This window comes from Mesoplodon densirostris, chromosome 2, assembly GCF_025265405.1.
Source record: "Mesoplodon densirostris isolate mMesDen1 chromosome 2, mMesDen1 primary haplotype, whole genome shotgun sequence".
Taxonomy (NCBI): Eukaryota; Metazoa; Chordata; class Mammalia; order Artiodactyla; family Ziphiidae; genus Mesoplodon; species Mesoplodon densirostris.
In genome coordinates, this window is record NC_082662.1 from 172,804,679 (window position 1) to 172,823,881 (window position 19,203).

At 39.1% G+C, this 19,203-nt stretch overlaps 2 protein-coding genes across 4 annotated transcripts in view; one reads left to right on the forward strand and one right to left on the reverse strand.

Moving 5' to 3' along the window:
• Positions 1–15,850, reverse strand: part of MIA3 (MIA SH3 domain ER export factor 3) — a 76,313-nt gene extending 60,463 nt beyond the window's left edge. The window contains exon 1 of the mRNA XM_060091404.1: positions 15,767–15,850. The gene's annotated coding sequence lies outside the window, so the exon portion shown is untranslated. The remainder of the gene's footprint in view (positions 1–15,766) is intronic.
• A 122-nt stretch (positions 15,851–15,972) lies between these two features.
• The window catches only part of TAF1A (TATA-box binding protein associated factor, RNA polymerase I subunit A), a 33,345-nt gene continuing 30,114 nt past the window's right edge, over positions 15,973–19,203 (forward strand). For 2 of the 3 annotated variants that reach the window (XM_060088645.1, XM_060088647.1), the window contains exons 1-2: positions 15,973–16,078; positions 17,245–17,377. In XM_060088645.1, coding sequence (XP_059944628.1) covers positions 17,257–17,377 — 121 coding nt within the window. In that variant the 5' untranslated portion in view covers positions 15,973–16,078; positions 17,245–17,256. The remainder of the gene's footprint in view (positions 16,079–17,244; positions 17,378–19,203) is intronic. The other variant, XM_060088646.1, reaches the window with a different exon arrangement.

Genomic DNA, 19,203 nt, shown 5'->3' on the forward strand with positions numbered 1-19,203 from the left:
CACACTATGTACATAGGAGTAAAGATAAATTTCTCTTTGGAAACATGCAAGGCAGAAGACAGAAGATCAATATATTTAAAGTGCTGGGGGTAAAATATGAAATTCTATAGTTGTATATCACGTGAAAATATTTTTCAAAGATAAGGTGAAGTCTTTTCAACATGTGGTGCTGGGACAATTGAATATCTACATGCAAAAGAATAAAATTGAACCCTACCTCAGCCACATACAAAAATTAACTCAAAATGGATCACAGTCTTAAATGTAAAATTGGGAAGACTGAAAATCCTTGAAGAAAACATAGGGAGAAATCTTGGAGTAGTCAGTGATGACTTAGGTATGACCCTAAAAGCATAAGCAACCAAATAAAAAAGATAAATTGGACTTCATCAAATTTAAAACCTCTGCTCTTCAAAGGATCTAATCAAGACAGTGAAAAGACAACCATATTTGCCATTCATATATCTGATAAGGGACTTAGATCTAGAATATATAAGGAACTCTTTAAGTTTAATAATAAAAAGACAAATAACCTAGTTAAAAATAGGCAAATAATTTGAATAGACATTTCTCCAAAGAAAATATATAATGGTCAATAAGTAGATGAAAAGATGATTAACATGATAGCCATTAGGAAATCAAAACCACAATGAACTATCAAAACTACAATGAGCTATCATTTCATATCCACTAAGAAGACTATAATAGGGAGACCTTCAACATGGCAGAGGAGTAAGACGTGGAGATCACCTTCCTCCCCACAGATACATCAGAAATACATCTACATGTGGAACGACTCCTGCGGAACACCAACTGAACGCTGGCAGAAGACCTCAGACTTCCCAAAAGGCAAGAAACTCCCCACGTACCTGGGTAGGGCAAAAGAAAAAAGAAAAAACAGAGACAATAAATAGGGACGGGACCTGCACCTCTGGGAGGGAGCAGTGAAGGAGGAAAGGTTTCCACACACTAGGAAGCCCCTTCGCGGGCGGAGACTGCGGGTGGCGGACGGGGGAGCTTCGGAGCCACGGAAAGCACAACAACAGGGGTGCGGAGGGCAAAGCAGAGAGATTCCCGCACAGAGGATCGGGGCTGACCAGCAGTCACCAGCCCGAGAGGCTTGTCTGCTCATCCGCTGGGGTGGGTGGGAGCTGGGAGCTGAGGTTCGGGCTTTGGAGGTCGGATCCCAGGGAGAGGACTGGGGTTGGCAGCGTGAACACAGCCTGAAGGGGCTAGTGTGCCACAGCTAGCTGGGAAGGAGTCCAGGAAAGCCTGCCTAAGAGGCAGGAGACCATTGTTTGGGGTGCGTGAGGAGAGGGGATTCAGATCACCGCCTAAATGAGCTCCAAAGACAGAAGCGAGCCACAGCTATCAGCGCGGACCCCAGAGACGGGCATGAAACGCTAAGGCTGCTGATGCCGCCACCAAGAAGCCTGTGTGCGAGCACAGGTCACTATCCACACCTCCCCTCCCAGGAGCCTGTGCAGCCCGCCACTGCCAGGGTCCCGTGATCCAGGGAAAACTTCCCCGGGAGAACACACGGCGCTCTCAGGCTGTTGCAACGTGGCACTGGCCTCTGCCGCCGCAGGCTCACCCCGCATTCCGTACCCCGCCCTCACCCTGGCCTGAGTGAGCCAGAGCACCATAATCAGCTGCTAATTGAACCCCATCCTGTCTGGGCGAAGAACAGATGCCCTCAGGCGACCTACATGCAGAGGCGGGTCCAAATCCAAAACTGAACCCCAGGAGCTGTGCGAACAAAGAAGAGAAAGGGAAACCTCTCCCAGCAGCCTCAGGAACAGTGGATTAAATCTCCACAGTCAACTTGATGTACCCTGCATCTGTGGAATAGCTGAATAGACAACAAATCATCCCAAAATTGAGGCAGTGAACTTTGGGAGCAACTGTAGACGAGGGTTTGCTTTCTGCATCTAATTTGTTCCAGGCTTCATGTCTACCTTAGTTTAGTATTTAGAGTTTATTATCATTGGTAGATTTGTTTATTGATTTGGTTGCTCTCTTCCTCCTCTTTTTTTATATATATAGACATATATATTTTTTCCTTTTTCTCTTTTTGTGAGTGTGTATGAGTATGCTTCTTTGTGTGATTTTTGTCTGTATAGGTTTGCTTTTACCATTTGTCCTACGGTTCTGTCTGTCCGTTTTTTTTGTTTGTTTGTTTTTTGGGTTTTTTTTAGTATAGTTTTTAGCACTTCTTATCATTGGTGGATTTGTTTTTTGGCATGGTTGCTCTCTTCCTTCTTTCTTTATGTCTTTTTATTACTTTTTAATTTCTTTTATTTTTAATAATTATTTTTTATTTTAATAACTTTATTTTCTTTCTTTCTTTCTTTCTATCTTTCTTTCTTTCTTCCTCTCTCTCTCTCTCTTTATCTCTTTCATTCTTTCCTTCTTTCTCCCTTCTGAGCTGTGTGGCTGGCAGGGTCTTCGTGCTCTAGCCGTGTGTCAGGTCTCTGCCTCTCAGGTGTGAGGGCTGAGTTCAGGACATTGGTCCACCAGAGACCTCCTGGCTCCACGTAATATCAAACAGCGAAAGCTCTCCCAGAGATCTCCATCTCAAAGCTAAGACCCAGCTCCACGCAACGACCAGCAAGCTACAGTGCTGGACACCCTATGCCAAACAACTAGCAAGACAGGAACACAACCCCACCCATTAGCAGAGAGACTGCCTAAAATCATAATAAGGTGGCAGACACCCCAAACCTCACCACCGGACACGGTCCTGCCCATCAGAAAGATAAGATCCCGCCTCATCCACCAGAACACAGGCACTAGTCCCCTCCACCAAAAAGCCTACACAACCCACTGAACCAACCTTAGCCACTGGGGACAGAGAGAAAAAACAACGGGAACTACGAACCTGCAGCCTGTGAAAAGGAGATCCCCAAAACAGTAAGGGAAGCAAAATGAGAAGACAGAGAAACACACAGCAGATGGAGGAGCAAGGTAAAAACCCACCAGACCAAACAAATGAAGAGGAAGTAGGCAGTCTACCTGAAAAATAATTCGGGGTAATGAGAGTAAAGATGATCCAAAATCGTGGTAATGGAATGGAGAAAATACAAGAAACGTTTAACAAGGACCTAGAAGAACTGAAAAGCAAACAATGATGAACAACACAATAAATGAAATTAAAAATTCTCTAGAAGGAATCAACAGCAGAATAATTGAGGTAAAAGAATGATAAGTGACCTGGAAGATAAAACAGTAGATAATATAATAGAAGGTAGAAAATAGAAGATAATATAATAGGAAATAACTACTGCAGAGCAGAATAAAGAAAAAAGAATGAAAAGAGTTGAGGATAGTCTTAGAGACATCTGGGACAACATTAAATGCACCAGTAATCGAATTACAGGGGTCCCAGGAGAAGAGAAAAAGAAAGGGACTGAGAAAATATTTGAAGAGATTATAGTTGAAAACTTCCCTAATATGGGAAAGGAAATAGTTCATCAAGTCCAGGAAGCGCAGAGAGTCCACACAGGAAAATCCAAGGAGAAACACGCCAAGACACATAATAATCAAACTCTCAAAAATTAAATACAAAGAAAATATATTGAAAGCAGCAAGGGAAAAGCAACAAATAACAAACAAGGGAATCCCCATAAGGTTAACACCTGATCTTTCAGCAGAAACTCTGCAAGCCAGAAGGGAGTGGCAGGACATACTTAAAGCGATGAAAGGGAAAAATCTACAACCAAGATTAATCTACCCAGCAAGGATCTCATTCAGATTTGACAGAGAAATTAAAACCTTTACAGACAAGCAAAAGCTAAGAGAATTCAGCACCACCAAACCAACTTAACAACAAATGCTAAAGGAACTTCTCTAGGCAGGAGACACAAGAGAAGGAAAAGACCTACAATAACAAACCCAAAACAGTTAAGAAAATGGTAATAGGAAAATACATATCGATAATTACCTTAAATGTAAATGGATTAAATGGTCCAACGAAAAGACATAGACTGGCAAAATGGATACAAAAATAAGACCCGTATATATGCTGTCTACCAGAGACCCACTCAAGACCTAGGGACACATACAGACTGTAAGTGAGGGGATGGAAAAAGATATTCCATGCAAATGGAAATCAGAAGAAAGCTGGAGTAGCAATTCTCATATCAGACAAAGTAGACTTTAAAATAAAGACTATTACAAGAGACAAAGAAGGACACTACATAATGACCAAGGGATCAATCCAAGAGGAAGATATAACAACTGTATATATTTATGCAGCCAACATAGTAGCACCTCAATACATAAGGCAAATGCTAACAGCCATAAAAGGGAAATTGACAGTAACACAATCACAGTGGGGGACTTTGACACCCCCTTTCACCAATGTATGGATCATCCAGAATGAGAATAAATAAGAAAACATAAGCTTTAAATGATACATTAAACAAGATGGACTTAATTGATATTTATGGGACCTTCTGTCCAGGACCAACAGAATACACTTTCTTCTCGGGTTCTCATGGAGCATTCTCCAGGATGGATCATATCTTGGGTCACAGATCAAGCCTTGGTAAATTTAAGAAAATTGAAATCATATCAAGTATCTTTTCCAACCACAACACTATGAGACTAGATATCAATTACAGGAAAAAATCTGTAAAAAATGCAAACACATGGAGGCTAAACAATACACTACTTAATAACCAAGAGATCACTGAAGAAATCAAACAGGGAATCAAAAAATACCTAGAAACAAATGACAATGAAAACACGATGACTCAAAACCTGTGGGATGTAGCAAAAGCAGTTCTAAGACGGAAGTTTATAGCAATACAATCCTACCTCAAGAAACAAGAAACATCTCAAATAAACAACCTAACCTTACACCTAAAGCAATGAGAGAAAGAAGAATGAAAAAGCCCCCCAAAGTTAGCAGAAGGAAAGAAATCATAAAGATCAGATCAGAAATAAATGAAAAAGAAGTGAAGGAAACAATAGCAAAGATCCATAAAACTAAAAGCTGGCTCCTTGAGAAGATAAACAAAATTGATAAAACCCTAGCCAGACTCATCCAGAAGAAAAGGGAGAAGACTCAAATCAATAGAATTAGAAATGAAAAAGGAGAAGTAACAACTGACACTGCAGAAATACAAAGGATCATGAGAGATTACTACAAGCAAGTATATGTTAATAAAATGGACAACCTGGAAGAAATGGACAAATTCTTACAAAAGGACAACCTTCTGAGACTGAACCACGAAGAGATAGAAAATATAAACAGACCAATCGCAAGCACTGAGAATGAGACTGTGATTAAAAATCTTCCAACAAACAAAAGTTCCAGGACCAGATGCCTTCACAGGTGAATTCTATCAAATATTTAGAGAAGAGCTAACACCTATCCTTCTCTAACTCCTCAAAACAATAGCAGAGGGAGGAACACTCCCAACCTCATTCTACGAAGCCCCATCACCCTGATACCAAAACCAGACAAAGATGTCACAAAGAAAGAAAACTACAGGCCAATATCACTGATGAACATAGATGCAAAATCCTCAACAAAATACTAGCAAACAGAATCCAACAGCATATTAAAAGGATCATACACCAGGATCAAGTGGGGTTTATCCCAGGAATGCATGGATTCTTCAATATACACAAATCAATCAATGTGATAAATCATATTGACAAAATGAAGGACAAAAACCATATGATCATCTCAATAGATGCAGAAAAAGCTTTCCACAAAATTCAACACCCATTTATGATAAAAACCCTGCAGAAAGTAGGCATAGAGGGAAATTTCCTCAACATAATAAAGGCCATATATGACAAACCCACAGCCAACATTGTCCTCAATGGTGAAAAACTGAAACCATTTCCACTAAGATCAGGAACAAGACAAGGTTGCCCACTCTCACCACTCTTATTGAACATACTTTTGGAAGTTTTAACCACAGCAATGAGAGAAGAAAAAGAAATAAAAGGAATCCAAATCGCAAAAGAAGAAGTAAAGCTGCCACTGTTTGCAGGTGACATGATACTCTACATAGAGAATCCTAAAGATGCTACCAGAAAACTACTAGAGCTAATCAATGAATTAGGTAAAGTAGCAGGATACAAAATTAATGCACAGAAATCTCTGGCATTCCTGTACACTAATGATGAAAAATCAGAAAGTGAAATTAAGAAAACACTCCCATTTACCACTGCAACAAAAAGAATAAAATATCTAGGAATAAACCTACCTAAGGAGACAAAAGACCTGTATGCAGAAAATTATGACAATGATGAAAGAAATTAAAGATGATACAAATAGATGGAGAGATATACCATGTTCTTGCATTGGAAGAATCAATATTGTGAAAATGACTCTACTACCCAAAGCAATCTACAGATTCAATGCAACCCCTATCAAACTACCACTGGCATTTTTCACAGAACTAGAACAAAAAATCTCACAATTTGTATGGAAACAGAAAAGACCCCGAATAGCCAAAGCAATGTTGAGAAGGAAAAATGGAGCTGGAGGAATCAGGCTCCCTGACTTCAGACTATACTACAAAGCTACAGTAATCAAGACAGTATGGTACTGGCACAAAAACAGAAATATAGATCAATGGAACAGGATAGAAAGCACAGAGATAAACCCATGCACATATGGTCACCTTATCCTTGATAAAGGAGGCAAGAATATACAGTGGAGAAAAGACAGCCTCTTCAATAAGTGGTGCTGGGAAAACTGGACAGGTACATGTAAAAGTATGAAATTAGAAGACTCCCTAACACCACACACAAGAATAAACTCAAAATGGATTAAAGACCCAAATGTAAGGCCAGACACTATAAAACTCTTAGAGGAAAACATAAGCAGAACAGTCTATGACATAAATCACAGCAAGATCCCTTTTGAGCCACCTCCTCGAGAAATGGAAATAAAAACAAAAATAAACAAATGGGACCTAATGAAACTTCAAAGCTTTTGCACAGCAAAGGAAACCATAAACAAGACCAAAAGACAACCCTCAGAATGGGAGAAAATATTTGCAAATGAAGCAACTGACAAAGGATTAATCTCCAAAATTTACGAGTAGCTCATGCAGCTCAATAACAAAAAAACAAACAACCTAATCCAAAAATGGGCAGAAGACCTAAATAGACATTTCTCCAAGGAAGATATACAGATTGCCAACAAACACATGAAAGAATGATCAACATCATTAATTATTAGAGAAATGCCAATCAAAACTACAATGAGATATCATCTCACACCAGTCAGAATGGCCATCATCAAAAAATCTAGAAACAATAAATGCTGAAAAGGGTGTGGAGAAAAGGGAACCCTCTTGCACTGTTGGAGGGAATGTAAATTGATACAGCCACTGTGCAGAACAGTATGGAGGTTCCTTAAAAAACTAAAAATAGAACTACCATATGACCCAGCAATCCCACTACTGGGCATATACCCTGAGAAAACCATAATTCAAAAATTCATGTACCAAAATGTTCATTGCAGCTCTATTTACAATAGCCAGGATACGGAAGTACCTAAGTGTCCATCATCAGACGAATGGATAAAGAAGATGTGGCACATATATACAATGGAATATAACTCAGCCAGAAAAGGAAACGAAATTGAGATATTTGTAGTGAGGTGGATGGACCTAGAGTCTGTAATACAGAGTGAAGTAAGTCAGAAAGAGAAAAACAAATACTGTATGCTAACATACATATGTGGAATCTAAGAGAAAAAAAAAAAGGTCGTGAAGAACGTAGAGGTAAGACGGGAATAAAGATACAGACCTACTAGGGAATGGACCTGAGGATATGGGGAGGGGGAAGGGTAAGCTGGGACGAAGTGAGAGAGTGGCATGGACATATATACGCTACCAAACATAAAATATATAGCTAGTGGGAAGCAGCCGCATAGCACAGGGAAATCAGCTCGGCGGTTTGTGACCACCTAGAGGGGTGGGATAGGGAGGGTGGGAGGGAGGGAGATGCAAGAGGGAAGAGATATGAGAACATATGTATACGTATAGCTAATTCACTTTGTTATAAATCAGAAACTAACACACCATTGTAAAGCAATTATACTCCAATAAAGATGTTAAAAAAAAATAAGTCTCTGGCCTTAATGTACTGTAAAGTTGAAAAACTGTTCTGATGATTTTGGGAAGAAGTGGGCTAGCTCTTTAATGAGGTGGTATTAAAATATTACTATTTTGAGGCAAAAAATACTTATTATAGTTACATTAATTATAATAGTGTTATATTGATGTAAGCAGACACACAATAGGTCCATGGAACAGAATAGACAGTCTAGAAATATACCTACACATATATAGGCAACTGATTTTCAACAAACATGCCAAGGCAGTTCAATGAAAAAATGTTAATCTTTATAATAAATGGTTCTGAAACAATTGAATAGCCATAGGTTAAAAATAAAATCAACCTCAACCCTTACTACACACCATATACAAAAACTGACTGGAAACAGGTCATTGACCTAAATGTAAAAACAACTTATTGAAAAGAACATAGGAGAAAATGTTTGTAACCTCTGGTTCGCCAAGATTTCAAAAATACACACAAAAACCACAAACTCTAAAATAAATAAATCAGTAATATGGGCTTTATAAAAATAAAAACGTTTGCTCTGGGGCTTCCCTGGTGGTGCAGTGGTTAAGAATCCACCTGCCAATGCAGGGGACACGGGTTCGAGCCGTGGTCTGGGAAGATCCCACATGCCGCGGATCAACTAAGTCCGTGTGCCACAACTGCTGAGACTGCGCTCTGGAGCCCATGCTCCACAACAAGAGAAGCCACCACAATGAGAAGTCTGCGCACCGCAATGAAGAGTAGCCCCTGCTCTCCGCAACTAGAGAAATCCTGCATACAGCAACGAAGACCCAATGCAACCCAAAATAAAATAAATTAATAAAAAAAAGTTTGCTCTCACTTCTACATTCACTGTTATGAAAATGGAAAGGTAAACCACAGACTGGGAGAAAATATTTGCAAAACATACATTCAACAGAGGAATTGTATCTAGAATATATAAATAACTATTACAACTTATTAATAAGAAGACAAAACACCCAATTTGAAAAAAGTGGGTCAAAAATTTGAACAGACACTTCACTGAAGAAGATACAAATGTGGCAGGTATGTATTAATGTAAGACAAGATATTGAATACCATTAGTCATTAGGGAAGTGCAAATCAAAACCATAATGAGATATTATTGCACATCCACTAGAATGGCTAAAATTTAAAAGACTGATGTCTGATTTAAAAGACTGATAACAGATGTTGCCAAGGATGAGGATAATTGGATCTCTCATAACGCTGCTGGTTATAATTTAAAATGATTCAACCACTTTGGAAAACAGTTTGACAATTTCTTTACAAATTACACCTTATCATATGAATGCAGTCTTTCCACTCCTGGGTATTCACTCAAGAGAAATAAAAGTATATGTCCACACCAAGACTTGTTCGCAAATGTTCACGGTGGCTTCATTGGTAATAGTAAAAAAACCCCCACAAAACCCAAAAACAAACAAACAAAAAACAGCTGTCCATCAACAGCTAAATAGATGTTAAATTTTGGCATATTGCTCAGCAATAACAAGGACCTATTGATACTAGCAACAACAAAGAAATTCTGCGTGAAATAACACAGACCCCAAAAATAATACACACTGTAAAACTGCATCTATATAAAATTCTAGAAAATTCTAACTAACCTATGACAGTGGTTGCTTAGTGATAGAGCAGGGAGACTAGGGATGGACACAAAGAAACATAAGAGAAAAGACAACAGTAATGAGACCTAATCTTACTAGAGTGAAATGATCCTGTTAAAGAGTAGTGGGAGATAAATTTGGGTGGCCAGGGTAGGTCGGATTTTGAAAGATTATTAATCAAGCACAATAATTTAGACTTAGAATAAAAAACAGAAAGCTATCAGACTTTAAGTAAAGGGATCATATAACCGAAGTGGAATTTAAGCAAGTATCCTGTTCTAAAAGCCAAGGAGAGTGAAGATTTGTGTTGGGCATGGCTAGTAGAGTTAAATCCTTTTCCTACAATTAAAAAGCCAGGTCAAAGTCATGTCAAAGGGTATGTTCTCCTGGGAGTGTGTCATATACAAGGCAAGGTCTTCTATCACCATGTACTATTTGTCTAGTCCTATCAAATATTATTCCCATTTCTACTGAACAAAGAAAGAAACTCAAACATCTGAAATTGCCAGTAACACATAGGCTTATATAGAAGTTCTTGTTTCCGGTTCTGCCTAATTTACCTTGGCACTATTTTCACAGAAGTCAAATATTTGGTGCTTCGAACAAATACAGAACAACTTCCAGGGTAGGGCCTGGATAACACAATTTCCACAGTTTAGACTGTTTGGCTTTACCTATTTATGGTTTTCAGATAGGAATTACTTCCTTACTAGGACAATAGCATAGGCAGAGAATGTAGTCAAAAGCATTAAACTAGGTATCAGAAGTCTAATTGTGTGACCTTAGGCAAGTTGCTAACTTTTCTGAGTCTCAGATTCCTTGTCTATAACTTTGGGGCTCATGGTAAAACTTCATAACGTTTCTATAAGAAGCAATGGGAGGGACTTCCCTCCTGGCGCAGTGGTTAAGAATCCACCTGCCAATGCAGAGGATGTGGGTTTGATCCCTGGTCTGGGAAGATCCCACATGCCGTGGAACGCCACAACTACTGAGCCTGCACTCTAGAGCCCATGAGCCACAACTACAGAAGCCCGCGTGCCTAGAGCCCGTGCTCCGCAACAAGAGAAGCCACCACAATGAGAAGCCCGCGCACCGCAAGGAAGAGTAGCCCCCGCTCGCCGTAACTAGAGAAAGCCCATGCTTAGCAACAGACCCAATGCAGCCACAAATAAATACATAGAAGCAATGGGATAATATATTAAAATGTTGCCCATTTATGTTGTTTAAATAATTAAACAGCAGAACTTCAGGCTCTTACAGCCAATAGGAATGGTTGATGGTACAAGACTCTCAGCAAATCAATGACTTTGTCACAGAGGAGACATTTTTTGATAGTACCTCTACCATGGAAACTGTTCCCTTCTTACTAAAAGGTAGCATGGAGGGTAACAGAGCCCCCAGAGTGTGCTTGTGAGGTCAAACATGCCTTCTGGAAGGAGACATTGAGATCTGAGAGGGAGAAAATATGCCCTTGATGTAACATACAATCACAGCCGATGTTACAGATCATACACAGCAAACCTCCTGAAGGTTCAGCATTTTGATTGATACAAGCAGTATAAATTAGGAACCGGAACATAAATACCATTATGAAGACTGCACTCAAGAGTGGATCCTAAGCAACTGAACACCGAAAGTGTAAGAATTCTCTGCAAGTACAAAAGCTCATTCCAATTTAATTCTACATGGGATTTGAAATGGTATGGAATACATAAGAGGATGAATCAATGACATCAAACTAGAATGATTAAACAGAGAATCTAAATATAACTTGATATTTCCCTTAGTTCTCACTGATTCTCTAGAACAATGCTGTCCAATAGCAATATAATGCCAGCTACATATGTCATTTAAATTTTCTAGAAGTCACATTAAAATCAAAAGAGATGAAATTAATTTTAATAATAAATTTTATTTAATCCAATATATCCAAAATATTATCATCTCAACTTGTAATAAATGTAATAATTATTAATGAGACATGTTACATTCTTTATTTCATATGGTATCTTTGAAATCTGGTGTGTATTTTACACTTACAGTACATCTCAATTTAGGCACATTTAAAGACAGCACAGCTCTAGAAAGCAGGGATTAAATATTAACACCAGATCCAAACCATACATTAAACATATTTGTATATTATTTTGTATACATTTTAAAGAAAAGCAAAGCTTAAAATTGTGTTTTAGGATTTAAAATATTTTTGGCCAACCTCTCTTGGAACTTCTGTGGAAAGATAAAGAATGATGGTGATTATCTCAAAACAAAATTTTTTGTTTGCAATCAGACTTTTGTTATCATTTATTTTTCATAATTACCTTAAACACATTTACTATTCTTGGCAAACATAAACAAACTAAGAATGACATTTAAATGTGTAATAAAACAATTTGCACAAGAGCCCTTATCCCCTTAGGTTGAACTGTAGGAAAACACAGTTGCAGAACATGTTACTTGTTTAGGCAAATGTTTCTCACTAGAGCTCTATTGGTATTTTGGGTGGAACATTCCTACCAGTTTCAGGATATACAGAAACCCTAGCCCTGGCTATGAACTTTTAGTACCATCCTTAGTCATGGCAACAAAATAAAAATTTTCCCCATGCATCCACACCCCCCCCCCGGTAGAAAGGACACCAACCTCCCAGTTGAGAAGCACTGCTTAAGACTTTTGTTAAAATCTGATCAGTTAACAAAGCACCTGTGGTTGTGAATATTCTGTAAAAGAAACGAATTATAATATCAACGTAAGAAAAAAAAATCCCTATATATCAAAGTTACTTGGATCTACAAGGAAGATTTTATATATATATATATATATATATATAAAATTAAAGGTAATACTACCTTACTAGATGTCTTACCTGTCTGAATTTGAATTTTCTCTCCTCTGAGAGGGGTCTTATATTGTTCTACTTCCACATTCCCACATTTGTTCCCTCTTCCGCACTATCTTATCTTAGATTTACACCTGAATTAATTGTATTTTTTTCTTTGTATTCATAGTCAAATCATGGATATATTTTGAATTATTTGGAATGACTGTAGAGGATTTTTTCCCCTTTATTCTTTTTTTTTTTTTTTTGCGTTATGTGGGCCTCTCACTGTTGTGGCCTCTCCCGTTGCGGAGCACAGGCTCCGGACGCGCAGGCCCAGCGGCCATGGCTCACGGGCCCAGCCGCTCCGCGGCATATGGGATCCTCCCAGACCGGGGCACGAACCCATATCCCCTGCATCGGCAGGCGGACTCCCAACCACCGCGCCACCAGGGAGGCCCTCCCCTTTATTCTTAACAAAGAACATGCTTCTCAATTAAAACTTAGGAGAACATAGGTTGAGATGCAGTATGTAGAGTTATTTGGATAATAATTGTCATTAAGTGGGAATTCCCTGGTGGTCTAGTGGTTAGGACTTGGCTATTTCCTTGCCGTGGCCTGGGATTGATCCCTGGTGGGGGAAATAAGATCCCACAAGCCGCGAGGTGGCGCGGTAAAAAAAAAAAAAAAGTAATTAAGTAAATATTCATCATCTTCATGACGGCTTATCTCATTTACCCCTTATAACCAGGTTTCTCCACAATAGAACTCAGTTACTCCTCTGCATTAACAGCTACCAGTTGTATGTTAAAGCACCCAGGAGAAGCACTATAGTCAGTGACTACCATAATGATTGAGATGTATGATGATATCAGTAATTATTTTTAGTATAGATATCTTTTGGATACAACAATCATCACTAATATGATCATGTATCTTTTTTTTTTTTTTTTTTTTTTTTTTTTTGCTGTACGCGGGCCTCTCACTGCTGTGGCCTCTCCCGTTGCGGAGCACAGGCTCCGGACACACAGGCCCCACGGCCATGGCTCGCGGGCCCAGCCGCTCCGCGGCATGTGGGATCCTCCGGGATCGGGGCACGAACCCGTGTCCCCTGCATCGGCAGGCGGACTCTCAACCACTGCGCCACCAGGGAGGCCCTGATCATGTATCTTTAAAATTGTATGTATGTATACTAATCGAATCTCTGTTGTGAGCATAAACATTAATTGGTACTCTAGAGCAACTGTTGGCAAACTATGGCCAATAGGCCAAATCCAGCCTGCCACCTGTTTTTTGTAAATAAAGTTCTATTAGAACACAGACATTCTCATTCACTTACATTTATCTATGACTGCTTCTGTGCGGCAACAGCAGAGTTAAATAGTAGTGGTGATAGAGAGACTGTATCACCTACAGAGTCTAAAATATTTACTGTCTCTTTAGAGAAAGAGTTTGTTGACCCCTGCTGCAGATTGTAAGCTAAAGGTCAGCAAAACACCTACACAAATGATTTTTCTTTTCTTATGGCTAGAATGAATTTTATGGAATGAGATCAAGGAGCTGTTAGTTGTCTTGGGCCAAGGTCTCTTCCTTATAGAGGAGCATTTAGGACTGGAATTCTTGACACTGTCTCATGTCAGAGGTGAGAAAACCTGGTGAAGTTCATTTTAATGAGATTTAAGAAGTATCTTTTCTAGAGAATTTTCAGGTGAATCTAATCTTTCTAATTGGTGTCTGAAACATTATTAGATTGCAGGGAATCTAATAAAGCTTCACGGGAATAACTGAAAGGTTTGTGGGAATAATACTGTCTAAATAAGAGTTTGCAGTTTTTTTAAAAATGTAATTCATCATGTTAAGTTGCTCTTTGGCACAATGCAATTGTAAGAACATCTTTTTGTTCCTTAGACCATGTTTTTGCCTAGATTGGAATCTAGAAGTCTTTGGTATGCTTTGCTTTATGTTTGCATTTTTGTCATGCCATTTCTTTTTTTTAATCTTGTTTATGCTATCGGTAGTATAGTCATTTTCTTTTTACTCTCTTCTCTCCAACACATTTTCTACCAGAATTGTACCATGGAAAATGAAAGAGGTAGGTAGAGCACAGAAAAATATCAATGTTAGTTCTTAACTTTCTGTCTTTTGTCTACTGTTGTCTACAGTTGTCTGATGTTAAGGTAAATCAGAAAAATCTTCCCAATTTTTGTGGGAGCATGAATTTCTAGCCAGATAAAATCCATTCTAGTTTGGCTTTGGTGAAATTATACTTCATAGCAAGGGAAGAAATGTAGCCAGACCAAACCTTTATACTAGAAAAGTATGGCTATATTATTTTCTGTGTGTCTTCTTGGACCACAACTGTCATTTAGACAGCCTTGCCTGTGGAGTTAGAGCAGGGGCTTGAGTGAAACCAAGGATTTATGACACAAAAAGCAGCAGGAGAATTTTTCTCACAAGCCCATAGCTACTGCACAGTATTTATGAAGACAACATATAATCAAGTATTTCAGCATTTTAAGGAATCCCTGTACAAACTCTCACTAGACCCTTTAATCACCTGTACAATATTGTGATTCTGCTCAAATGGTTCACTTTCAGGGCAGGGGAAACTCAAAAGATTCCTGTGGGAGCCCATGCCATTATTTGTGCCGCCTTAGTTATGAACAAAACTCTTGTAATGACTTTAAAGCTGCTTCTCTTTAACTTTCACTCCGTAGTCCTAGTTCCGTTCTCTGATGCTACGAATAAAGTCTGACTCTTCCTTCACAGATGAACCCCCCAAATTTTGGAAGTATTGTGTTCCAACGAGTCTCTGCTTTTCCAGGATCATCTTCCCTAGAACCCCTCAATTTCCCCTCATTTCACATTTAACCATCTTACTTTCAACCCTTATTTCATAAGTTCGTCAACGTTCCTCATGAAAAGTGACTCCAGACCGGTGCACAGAACCACTGCCGCTGAGAAGGAAAAGATATTCTCGTCCAAATTTTGGGGAAGCAGTCAGAGTCATTTAAATTCAAAGCTAAGCCTTTAATGAAAAAGAAAAACGATTTCAAGGAAGCAATTAACAGGCTATGCAGAGATTTATCTTGTTAGGGCCACGAGCCGCGCCTCCGAGGCTCGCTGCACGCGCCAGCAAGCCAAGCAGTAACTGAAAGGTCGTCGTACGGGGAACTACTCGGGTAAAGTGACATTCTGCTATTTGGATTGTTACCCTCATCCAGCCGACTTCACGTTGCATTAATCTTCATTTGCAGTTAAAGTCTCCCATTTTTTTCCGCTGAGACAGACTAAGATGTACCCCTGGGTCCAATCCAATGGGAAGGAGGCTGTCCACGACCACTTCCGGGTCGAGGCGCCTCCAGCGCCCAATCGGGAGTTAGGGGCGGGGCTGCGTCTGCGCGCCGCCGGAACGCCGGGGTCAGGTTTTGTACACTTTCGCTAAGTCGCTAACTCCGTTAGCTCACGCAGGTCCGGAGTCTGGAGACTGAGTTTGGTGTCGCAGAAGAACTCTGGCTTTAGGCAGGTAAGTCCCACGGTTGTCTTCCATCTCATTGCCTGCGTTCACAGTGGAACGGGAATGGCTGTAGTAGGGTTCACCCATGTGCTCATATTTTCTCCTGATCCTCTGAAACCTTGAGTTGTGAGGGCGATCCTGGAGGGGTGGGGCAGCTTTGGTTACCGTGACAACTGCAAGACACCAGTTTAGGCTTTGAGAATTGGGGAAGGGAGAGCTTCTTCTGGAATGACTCCTTAAAATACGTGTGAGTCGGGTTCAAACTCAAGAGTTATTTCAAACCCGTGCTCGTAACCACAAAATTTGACTTTGAAAGGTTTATTCGGGTTGTGATGTGGAGAAGCCAAATTTGAGGCAGGGTAAATAGTTAGAAAGCTAATGTAGCAATCCAGACACAGTTTGAAGGTGTTCCGAGCCAGGGGAGTGGTGTAGAGTTGCGGAGCAGAGAGAAGATAGGAGAAGTACTAGCAGGTAGTACCAGCAGGACTTAATAATCAATTGGATATGTGGAAGGAGGGATCCTGAGCATCTGGACGGCTAAGTCCAAACTCAGCTTGGCACAAGGCTGTTTTTGTAGATTCTTTTCCCGCCATCTGCGTTCCGCCCCCCTCCTCCATGCACACCCCAAACTCTGTTCATGCCAAGTGTGTTTGGTGTTCTAATTACCAGAATATTGTCCTCACCTTTTTGTGACACTGAGCCAGGTTACATAGTTTCACTGAGCCCTTCAGTTTTTTTAAGCATGAAAATGGAAGAAAGTAATACCACTTACCTCCGGTTTCTATAAGGATTAAATTAGATACTTTGTAGCCCTGGTGTATAGAAAGGGCCCAATAAATGTTAACTACTACTGTTATTATTTGTCATATTGTTTTATTATACATTATTTTGATGTTTCTTCCTCTAGATGACTTTTTTTTAACTTAAAAGGTTAGTATCTTATCTATCTGTAGCTTCTTAAAATATAGTAGTATTTGCAGTTGTCTTTTGTTTTTAATGGGTCATTCATTTTGGCTGCTGCTGACATAATTAAATTCATTTCTTACTTTAAAGGAACTACCAGGTACAATTAATTTTGTTGATCATTGATATTTATTAGATAAAAGATGGCTGTCTTTCTGTATAACTCAGAAGCCTGTGGATTAAGATGTACAAAAAGTAACTGATATTCTCAGTCTGGAATAGGTATGAGTGATTTCAGTGAAGAATTGATAAGGCCCACAACAGAGGATGAACAGGGGGAACTGCCTGTGCCCTCTGGTACAGAAATGTGTCTTCCTTGGCTCCAAAAGCATATAGAAACCATAGGTAAGTAAAATAACATATAACCATTTCAGCTCTAATGCAAGGAGATGATAAGATTCAATATGGATACAAAAATGGATAACCAAGCTGGTTCAACTTTCAAAATAAGAATGTATGAGAATTTTTTTGGGCTGTTAATAAAAAAGAAATAATAAAAATAGATTCTTTTTTTCTTTTAGAATTCTTTTCCTTTGAATTAATAACAGTCTGTATTATGGTAGATACACTTTTTTTTCCCCCAGTAATACTTACTGAACATTTATTATATCCCTGGCATTGGTTAAATATTGGGGATACATAGTTGAAGGAGATATGATCTCTACCACTGAGGAGTACATACCAGAAGTTTCTGTTGAATTGCATTGAAATAAGCCCTAATAGAATTGATCTATAATAGATTTCAAGAAAGGAATATTTTCTTCTATTTTCATCTAATGTAGAAATAAACAAGTTTTTCTATGGAATAAATTCCTTATCAGAATATATAAAAGAAGCAGTTGTCTGTATGTTGGCATGTTGGGTCGTGTAGTCCTGGGAATACATTTGAACCAGCACTTTTCTAATTGCCCACAAATATATCTTTCTTAGCCTGGCTTTCCTTCCCTTGACTGAGATTCCCTGGCTCCTAGAGTTTAGCTCTTAGTTCTTTATTTTTTAATCTAAATATCATCTCATTTAATTATCTCAGTAAATTAATCCTCAGTAAATCTATGTGCTAGGCATTTTAGAGATGAGGGAACTGAACTTCAGAAGAAGTTAAAATTCTTAATGCCGGTATCAGGAGTCAAATCCAGGCCTATCTGATCTCAACGCCTACATTGAGATACATATATTGAAAAAAGGGATAATATATGTAAAGTGCCTAGCATAGAGCCTCATGCTTAGTGAGTGTTGAAAAATAATGGTTTACTTCCTCTTTCCTCATTTTATTTTTGCTAAATTACTGTACATGGTTTGAGCCAGGTTTGAATGAACGGTACTTCAGAGGGGATGTTACCTCACCCCTTGTAGGGAACTAGTAATCTAAAGTTTCTGCTAGTTTTAAGGCATACCTGGGCATGTGTCTGTCACCAGTGTTCTATAGAGAGCTTGAGTCAGTCCACAAACAAGTAGGTTTAAGACCAGAATTTACATGCTTAGACATGTTTCATATATTACAGATAGCCTGTTAAACCCCAGGTACTTTCTGTCTGCAATGAGAATATAGTTGCAGGTAATATTGACATTGTAGTGGTAATTAACCATAATAGGAAAACACAATTGCCTAACAATTATTTATTTTTTATTCTCTTACATTTCTTTTGGCGTTTTGAAGGGTGTGTCCCCTAGAATAAAAACTTTGAAAGTGGGCACCAATCTGGAATAAAGCTGTATGTTGAGCACCTAGAATAGTGCTTGGCTATGGTAGTGCTCAAAAAAATATTTGTTGACAGGCTGACAAGTTTCCAGGTTATTTCAAGGAAATTAGAAATTAGGTTGATGGCACTGGTTCTTTATTGTACCTCATTCCATCAAATTTGTTTTCCTTGACAGTTATTCTTAAAGTTTATCAGCAACAAATAAGATTATCTTTTGCTCACAAAGGATGAAATGAGAGCTACTCCTGAGGTAATTAGGCTCAGCTGGAAGACAGGAGGGGACTTTTCCAAGGATTTATTTATCCTAGTCTAAAGTTGATTTCCAGTTTGAGCTGTGAAAACTTGAGAGGTAGAAGGGAGTCTGACCCGAGATCAGTTTTCCTTTAGGTGAATAACCGAGGTTTTAGGGAAGAGGTATTTTGTCACTTTCTTGGCCTAGCTGCCTGGTGTTGCTGCTGATACTGGGAGTTT